At 40.1% G+C, this 9868-nt stretch overlaps 1 protein-coding gene across 7 annotated transcripts in view; it reads right to left on the bottom strand.

The window, feature by feature from the left end:
- Nucleotides 1-2135: 2135 nt before the first annotated feature.
- The window catches only part of BEGAIN (brain enriched guanylate kinase associated), a 160417-nt gene continuing 152684 nt past the window's right edge, over nucleotides 2136-9868 (bottom strand). For all 7 annotated transcript variants that reach the window (XM_058421016.1, XM_058421015.1, XM_040067383.2 and 4 more), the window contains 2 exons: nucleotides 7310-7393; nucleotides 2136-4087 (listed from right to left, as the gene is read on the bottom strand). In XM_058421016.1, the coding sequence (XP_058276999.1) occupies nucleotides 2714-4087; nucleotides 7310-7393 (1458 nt within the window). In that variant the 3' untranslated portion in view covers nucleotides 2136-2713. The remainder of the gene's footprint in view (nucleotides 4088-7309; nucleotides 7394-9868) is intronic.

Raw genomic sequence — 9868 nt, 5'->3', positions numbered from 1 at the left:
AAAGCCATTTTGATTGATTCAGTTGAAATTAATTACAGGGTAATATATTGTTCTGTAACAGAATTCATTACAGAAAAATGTTACAAGGTTATAGGCTATTTTACAAAAAAACCCCTGTACTAATTGGGTGAAAAGTCTGGGTTTAATCTATGTATTACTGCGCATAAACTGAGAAAAAGAGTTAAGTGAAGCAGAGAGGCAGACTTTGAAACTGAAGTAGTATGAAAAAATATAATAGAACAGGATATTAAATAATCAGAAATATAATATCTAGAAGAAATGTAATTTTGTGTAATTGCCAAAGTAGCATTTTAGGTCAAATAATGAACAATGTTATAAAAGGATTAGTCTGACACTGTGTTCCAGTTCATAAATGACACAATTCAGTGTTCCATACCTTACATATTTTCTTAGGTGAGGTAACAGTTAATTTTCACCTCTTCCATACAAATCCTTATATTCATTGACCAGAGAAATTACTGTATTGCCTTAGGGATTGTCTGAATGTTATATACCTGAATGAGTCAACAGTGAGGGTTTTTTTTCACATCTGTTTTCTATCTTGGTATTTCGAAGGCGAAATAACAGCTCTTCTGTATCTCCAAGTCAATTTACTGTAGGTCACATCCTGCCATAAGTAGCTCTTGGCCTTTGGGAACCTCACTGTATGTGTTTATTATTGACTTCATGGAATTATTTGCAGCCTGCCCTACCTCTCATACTCACTGTGAGCAAGTTTGGGGGCATAAAATCACAAGGCATGTGACAGTTTTGTACTGAAATGAGCACCGCTTTGGAGCTACCTCATGCCTTACCTGTGTGATATTATTTGCTGCCATTATTCTCCATGGTGCTGCCACAGACCCTGGAAGAGCTGCAGGGACTGGATGCCCAATCTTCCAAAAGCACATCAAGTACTTGCACACATAGTAATGGTCAATTTTTTATATTATACATGAAGGAAATGAAGAGCAATGGGCGTTATTCGTGCCGAGTGCATTGAATCTGTGGCCCCATGATTGAAGATTCTTGTGTGGGAAATGAGCAGTTCTGTAGCCCTGGTTCATAGTTGCCAGGAAACTGCTTTCAGAGAATCAGCAGAAAAACTATATTTTCTTAATACCTATTGAGTAGATCATTATTTTAGCTTTACAAGGAGCTAGTTTATATTTCCACAGTGGTCCCACTGATTACTGATTACCACATACTGCACTAAGCAAGGTCTTCCCCCATACATGAGCTGTCAAGAGTTCAGTATTTTAAGTATAGGATACGTGAACATGACTTAAAATAATTATTAAATATTTATTTGTGTATTCTACCTCTTACCAAGAGGAATGCTGCAGCTAGGAAGAAAATCCACAGGATTTCCCTTTCTCTCCTTTTTTTTTCCTCATCCTCTTGTTTTGCTCTCTCCTTTTTCCTCCTGTCCCAGTTGTACACTCCATAATAGTGAGAAACAGAAAAATCGCTGGAGGAAATGCCAAAAGTGCAGGTAAAAATACATCTTCTCAGACTCGGGAGTCAAGGCTACAGACAACCACTTTCCTTAGGCTTTAGAAAAATCACTGTTAGAAATACCAAGCTACATATGAAGAAAGGGCAGCTGTGGAATGTAACAGTCCTAAAGGCAGAAAAGATTGTGTCAAGTATGTGAGTAGTAGGGGAGGAGCTTACAACACTGGTTTTTGAGTAATTTTCTGTTTTCATTCAGTATGCAGAACCCTGTCTAGAGAACTCGAGACTGTGGATAAACATGTTCTTTTTCCTTGCTTACTTTCAACAGGCTGATGAGAAGTCATCCTCCCACACAGGCCATGGGCTGTGAACCAGTTTTCTCTGGAGCTTACAGAGAGAGAGAGACTCCTGTAGAAAGCAATTCAGTTCAGGTGCTTTAGTCATTAACTTTCACTGGACTGATGCCCCTCAGAGCAATTACATCTTCTACTGAATGAAGGGAAAAACAAGCCCAAAATATATCCACTGGTGTCTTTTATTAAGTTATGCAAAATACAGTATTAATTATGACACTGCATGCATTTTAGACAATATAAATGCAAGCCTACAGAAAATGTGACAAAGAAACCCTCAATTACTTTTGAGGTAGTATACAAGGAAAAATAGGAAAGCAGAAACACAGTGGATTAAAAGAACAAAATATTAGTATCACTTTGTGCATACATTAGTCACTCATAAATACATTTGTATGAAATAAATTAAGATACAATTCCATTCTTGTTGAAAAATATACTTCTTCAAATTCACCATTCTTGTTTGTTTTGATTTCACATGACATTTTGTGGTATTTTATCAGGTGTGTTTATTTTTTTTTTGTCGCTGCCATCATGATTTTACCCTTTTCCTCCAAGAATTTAGGCACAGATGGCCTCATGCACAAAAATAAATAAGAAACCTGCTTGAAGGGAAAAGAATTCTGCTCAAATAGCTTAGGATAATCTAATAAATACATTTTTGTTTATAAAAATATTTCAGGTCTATAAAAGAGGGGAGGGGACAGTCTCCCATGTGGAAAGGATGTCAAGTGAAAAGTGCTGTATAACATTTTTGAAGAGATTTAGTTTTAAACATATAGTACCATTATGAATATATATTTTAGAATAATCCTGTTTCTTGGAACCTTATTGTTCGCTAGAACTATCAAATGCTGTTTTCTTCCTTTTGTTAGCTGTCTTATTGCCGTTTGGGGAGACGCCTAGTTCAGAAGGGTTCCGTATAACTGTGCTTTTGTAAGGCTGTCCTTCCGACTCAGACCAGTGCTCCCAGTCCGCTGAAACTGCGGCTGTTTGCTGTGAACACCCGAATGGCTCCCTTGATCCATGGAAGACTGGTGGATTTCTGAAGCCTCCACTGAACTCTGATTGAGTGACTCTGCTGAGCTGTTGGGGCTCACGTCCACGTATTCTCTTTTCAATACTGGGCTATTTTCGATGTTTTTGCTACTGCATAACTGGACAGTGATCCTTTCGTTGTTTTGGTCTCTCGATTCTTTTGTTTTGTAAGTGGGCAATTTGTCCTGTTTACAGCTTGTGCTGATGTCAATGTTCAGGCCACTGTCTGTTCTCAGGAAGCAAGAATCCACAAGTCTGCTTTGGCAGATGTCGTCGCCCTCTGAGCAGCTGTCTGCTTTGTAACTGGCATAGATGGGGCTTGTTCGACTGTCCCCCTTCTTGATGGGGCTGCTGTAGTACTGCTCTGAGAAACTGCAGGGCGACAGCCTGCCAGCGTTCCTGTAGGAGTACGCTCCAATGTCCTCCACACTCAGCTGCCTCCATCGCCCTGGCAAGTCTTCTTCTGAAAGGTGGGTGCTCCTGCACTCATTCCTCATTTTCTGGTTTGCTAAAGCCTGCTGTGGTGCTATGGCTGAGAAGTGAAAAGGTTCGTTTGCATATGGAGGCAGAGTCCTGGTAAAAGTGGGCGAGTTCTCGTTGTCGTCGGCTAGTTCCATGTGCTGCGCGGGTTTGGGCTTGGCAAACCTGGGGCTTCCCTGGTGCTCATAACCCGCGGGTGACTTCCTTTCAAACAGTTCGTCTCGGTTGCTCATGTAGATCGCCTGCTGGGAGGCTGTCAGAGTGTTGGCTTGGGCGTTCTCCTTCTCCTCAGATGTGACGCTGAAGCTGGAGTAGGAGCTGGAGGTTGGCAGAGAGGTAATGTACTCTGGGAAGGCTTCGTGGGAGAAGCTGGAATGGAAACCGTCTTCTTCGACAGTGCTGTCCGTGGAGTTTTGGGACCGCAGGAACCCCACGTCCTTCACTTGCGTGTCCACACTCTGCCGCCTCTCCCTCCTCCTCTCCTCGGGGCAGTAAAGGGCCGTGTCACTGCAGTAGATGTCGGACTTGTACTGGGGTCTTTGTCCGACTTTTCCAGCAGAGTCCTGAAAGTTGAGATCCCTTGTGGATGGGCTTGACAAGTGCGAGGACAAGCTGTTCGGGTCTGGTTTTTCCAGGACCTTGGCGATGACGCAGGTGGGTATGGTATCAGCATAAGAAGTGTGGCACAAGGGGACAGAAAGGCTGCACCCGTGTTTTTCCAGGTGGATGCTGACTCTTTCCTGAAAGTCGGTTGGCAACTGTAACATAAAGACATGGCAAAGAGAAAGGAGAAAAGGGTAAGTGTCAATAGAGGTGTCAGATGAACGCTGTTTATGACATTACATAGATCACCATATCTGGTTCTTTGGCTAATGTGATGGCCACAGTCTTATGTGCATTTCTGGAAACAAATGTAATCAAATTACTTCTGTTTGTTTACTTAACATTGTACATCTTCATCTGCTTTTGCTCACGGATAACACTGTGAAACTGAAATGTTTCCTTCCAAATTAATTCAGGTTGGATAAGAACGACCATAGGATTGCTCGGGTCAGAAGGGGCCTCTACGCTCATCACATCCAGCCATTAACCCAGCACTTTCAGGTTTATTTCACTGATGTAAAAAAAAGGTGTAGTAAACAACAATCTTAAAAAGGCAGGTAGGGAATTACAGCCTACAGCAACACTTTCTAGACTGTGTGCTTGGGTGTGATTTGCAGTTGGAGTGTGGGTGTGCAGAGGTCTCTGCAGGGGTGAGGAAAAGGAGGAAGAAGTCAGATTTATTCTATTCTTCTTTTGCCTTTCCTTGAACTCATCTTGCCTACAATCCCATGCCAAATTTGCTCCTGCCCTCCAGCATCACATTTGATAAACAATGCTGTTTGAAGATACAGAAAAGCTGACTAACACATATAGAAGTGGTACTGGCTGCTGTGACAGGATTATTCCTGTCCTGGGAAGAAGCAGATCAAGGTGATTTCCTTGCCCCTTCAGATGGACACTGCTTGTCAGATCGACCATCCACTTAAGCCTCAACTTGTCCTAACACACTGACAGAAATAAGACTAAGACCTGAGTCCACATTGTGATTCTTGTGATGGAATTAATAAGTTATGTATCAGAAATCACATAGGCTTTTTTTTAGACAGTCAGGATCAGGGCTGTGGATGGTGGTTTTACCTGCTATTCTGTCATGTGGACCAGGAGAGAGAGAGAGAGAGAGAGATATGACATTCCTTGGTGAAGCCTACTCAGGTATCACCAAGCATGCTTTCCTGTCAAATTTTATCTGCCTTGCTCACTTCAGATCTCTGTCAATCATCAGACAGCAATATGAGAGAAGCTGTCTCTCAGTATTTCTTGCTGGAAATCAGAATTCATGTTTGGAATAAGTTTTGAGTTTGTGATTGTGATAGCTCCTTTGATGATCATGTTGATTTATGCCACTTGGGAATTTATCCCTTCATTGCTGGGCTGAACACTGGTTTACTCAGCACTTTCTTTTTATAAGTAGAAATCAAGTTCCTCTTTACAAAATAGTCAGTGGTTAACCTTATGACCTTAGCAATCCCACTTCCTCCTTAAATTTGTTCCTCTAGAGGAGAGAGTGCTACAAATACCTGTAGTTGTTCCTTTCCCCTTTATTTTTGGCAAAGGAAATTTAAGGTGCCTGCTCCTTGTCATGGCCTCACATTTTGTAAGACATGGAGATCCTCTTTTAGCTTCATTGGGAAGTTTTTAAAGCTGGTTTAATCCCCAAACCTCACTGTGTTCAAAATATGGCATGTAGTGAAACGACATTCTTGTTATTTGTAGTAGGACGAGTGTTTTTTCAACCAATATACCTTCCAGGATATTTTGGATTAATCATTATGTTGCTAATTATCTCATATGTCTTCCATTGGAAATAAATGATATTGCCAGTCTGCTGGCAGACAGCAATATTAGTCATAGTAAGTACAGATGCAACAAAGATTGAATAAACAGGTTGTAAAATAAGCCTGGTGTAAATTGCCATAGAAATGAGGTAAAGAAATACAGTTAATTTAATGTGAAAATGCTATATGGGGCAGCTCTTATTTTAGTATGCTGAAGCACCACTGTTTGATCTATTTTATATATGTTATTAAGATTATGAAATGTGTTTAAAAGAGCATTATTTTGCAGGCATTGCGCTGGAAACTGGAATGACTAAAATGATACTGCTATCACATTATTATATTGTACTACAGTTTAAGTTTCTGGATAACATACAATATTTTATTGGGCAATATTTGCGTTTGTAAAGAATTTATTGGCTGTGACAGCACATTCACACTTGCTAAATTAAAAAATGTTTGGACTTATGAGTGGAGATTGCCGATTTAAATGAGTATATAACAGTCTGGGAAATTGTGGGGAGATCTCACATCTGTGATAGTTTTCTGCAAATAAAGAATTAAATGCTTTTAAGGTCCTAATTAGAACAGGTAGGGTGCTTTCAAGTGTGAGTAATGTCATGATAATTCCTCAATACAATTTGCTAAGGGAGGTCAGTTAACAGGAAAAAATAACAGGACCAAGATTATGGTTAATTTGCAAGTTCTGTCTCTGTTCCATAAAATCATTTCCTGTTGGCCTGAAGAATCTTGCTCCATCTTTATTTACCAGGGTTGTTCAGTGCTCTGAAGCCATTTACTGACTTAGTGATGGTTGGTATATTCCAAATTTAATTTTGCAATGTTCCATTGCAGAATTGCACAAGAAAGGCCACTTGGGGGGATGTTGACCTGATGGCACTGGTGAGGGAAAGGCTATTCTCTGTAACCTTCACAGAAGCAATATATGTGAGGAAGGTGCTATTGCTTTGTGCAGGGCCTGGATCCCTAAAGAACTGCCTTGTTTACTAAGATAATATTTACCTCCCCTTTAAGGAGCCTGTTTCTCAAGCCTCGTTTCCTTGGAAGCAAGGATTATTAATTAAAGTTTACACCTTGGAAATCAATCATTCGGTGCTCTGGTTTCTTTAGAAAAAGATATTTGTTCTGGCAGTCCATTTTAAAATTCGGGTTTGGAAAGTAGCTGGACTGGAAAATAGCTTGGGGAGGAAAATTGATTATATCAGAATCTCTGACGCCTGTAACTTGTCATTTCCCTGCTCTCACCCCACTGCTCCTGCAGAGCATTCTGCATTCTGGAGTTCACGGCACTTAGTGTTGCTAAACCTTTTGTTTTACAGGCAATCAGTGCAGGCCCATTCTACTGGCTAGGAGAGGTTTGGGGAAAGAGAGCACCCTCAAGTTCCACCACGGGCTGTGATTTTGGCAGCGCCTCCCTCGACTGCATGAACACCAGCAGGTGCATGAGACCTGTGGTGGCTTAAAGCAGGGTGTGTGGAGGAATAAAAGCCTTAAGGGCAAACAAATTCAGGATTTGATGCACGCAAAATATCCCATTTTCCATACAATATTTATGTCATTGAACAAGTTTGGTTACGTTACCTCTGAAAGTTTATGTGCTCTGTCGTAGTTCTTGCTGCACTGGAGAAGCTGAGCAGCTAAATTGCAGTCCTTCCTGTAGAGCTCCTGGAAAAAAACAAAAATAACCTCTTCTTTAAAGTTTGCAAAGCTCTTGTGGCTTTCAGCCTTTCTCCTATGCCTGATCAATCTTTTCAAAATTCACTTTGGGGAGGTTTGGAGCATACTTTAATTTCTAAACAAATTAAGATGCTTTGTTGTTTCTTGCACAACCCAGATATATTTCCCCCTTTGCTCTGTGAGGGCTGATAAAATTACTAAGAATAAACTTTTGAGACCTTCTACAACAGAACAGTAATCTACATTTCAGAAGATGGATACTTACCATTAAGAACTGAATTTTATACTGCTAACATGCATGGTACTGTGGAGGCTGAAAACCCATGATCTTTCAAGCAAAAAGAAATTTTTTACTGGCTATTATCCAGAGCAGCAGTAAAATACTGCTTTAGAAAATGCTAAAATAATCTTATGAGACTGTGGGAGAAATTCGTTACAGAAATATACATTGTGTTGTTTTTTTAAGAAAAGGAGACTCTTTTTCCTTTTGTTGGTTCCTGGCTCCTTTAATATCTGGTAGAATGCAGCTATAGAAATATATTAAATCTCACTGCAAATATTTGATGCTGCAGAACAGAATATTTTCACTGGGCAAGAAATTACCGTGAGAATTCCACACAGGGAAGGAGAGAATTTAAGCAAGCTTCTTATACTATCTTGGTATTGAATGGCTCCAACAGCCTATTTAATGGGAAAATTCAGCACACAGATTTGCCCTTCACCTATATTTAATTTAGCACACATGACTGTGTAACTGTACCTCTGGCTCTCTGAAGGTAAGAGTTGTATTTTGTTTTTCCTTTTCCCTATCAAGTTGCATTAAAACCAAGGTTGGCTTCAGAAATTGACTGTATATATGGGCAGAGATGAGATATACAAAGCATAAAAGTGCTATGGGCACTGGGCCGTGTCAATCTGTAAAAATTAGTTTGTGTTTACAGACAAAAGGTGTGGAATACTGATATAACTTGGATTTTCTCTGACACTAATGTTACAATTTTATTGTATACTGATTTTTATAGCTCCTTTAATTCTCTTAAAAACTGATAAAGAAATTTTCTATGAAAAAGTTATTTCCTCTGTTTTAAAATACCCTTTTAAGGCATTCTGTAATAAGAGATGCAACAAGATGTATGTTCTTGTGAGTCTTTGAGGGATGGGGATAGTTGTCCTGTGAACATTAGTTCATATATCTTCATATTCAGGGACATTTGGACACCTTTATTTTGTGATTTTTTTCTCTGTCTTTGTGAGATTTTATACATGCCCCATCTGCCTCAAAGGTACTGGGGAGACATTCATTTATGTAGGCCTAAAATTTTATATTAGGACACACTATTTTTATTCCTGAGAAAGAACCCGAGTATTCAATTTAGAAGTAAAATCTGTTGCACGTGCATGTGATTTTGATATGCTGGATGCACATTAAACCCAATATATATGGCTGCACAATGTATAGCACAGACAGGTACCCTGAGTCCCATATGGCATTTCCAGGCACACAAAAATGGTATCTCTCCAGAACCTAATCCTTTCTTCAAAAGCTCTGTGCCCCTCTTTCTGCAGCGGTTGTCATGGAGAGTACAAAAAGCATTTCTGACACTTTATTTTTAGCAGCTTTAAAAATTACTACAGAAAAATTACATGTGAGCTACATGTGCCACGTGTACTTTGTTCTCAACCTGCTGGGCCAAGCCATGTGACTGGGGTGACTTTCTCTGCTTTAATATTTGCCTGAATGGAAGCCAGCCATATCTGTGGCAACTAGAACAATAACTGGCAATTAATGCCAGAAGTGTTTCCCACACTTTAAAATATGTTTTTGTACTGAGAGCGTCATTTTACATTTCTGTCAGAAGACAGAGGGGAAATATAATTGAAGAAAGAAATATTGCTGAGACAAAAACACTCTCCCCATATAGGATTCTTCAGTTTATCACTTCTGTACTTATTAGGTATAATATTAGTTTGTTTTGTAGTCCTTTATTTTAAAATTTGGAATATAACCTTTACTCTTATTAGTGATACTACACATAACCTTAGATTATCCTGAGCTGGAAGGGTCCCACAAAGATCACTGAGTCCAGGTCCTGGCCCTGCACAGGACCATCCCCAAGAGTCACACCATGTGCCAAGGGCATTGTCCAGACACTTCTTGAACTCTGTCAGGCTTGGGGCTGTGAGCGCTTCCTGGGGAGCTGTTCTAGTGCACAACCACCCTCTGGGTGAAGAACCTTTCCCTGATATCCAACCTTCATTTCATGCAATTTTCTCGAGCTCTGCAGGGGCAGAACTTTGCCTATGAACCAGCCTCAAGTCTGAAACCGTGGTACTGACGTTTGAGGCCTCTGGACCAAACTCTAGTGCTCACAGTAAAACTATGAATACTGAAAACACTTCAAATGTGGGTTCAAACCTGACTCCATGAAGTATAAATGCATGCCTACTTAAAGGGAGAGTTCT

Source organism: Hirundo rustica, chromosome 6 (assembly GCF_015227805.2).
Source record: "Hirundo rustica isolate bHirRus1 chromosome 6, bHirRus1.pri.v3, whole genome shotgun sequence".
Taxonomy (NCBI): domain Eukaryota; kingdom Metazoa; phylum Chordata; class Aves; order Passeriformes; family Hirundinidae; genus Hirundo; species Hirundo rustica.
The sequence above is the reverse complement of the archived record's forward strand: the minus strand, read 5'-3'. Positions and strand labels throughout refer to the sequence as shown.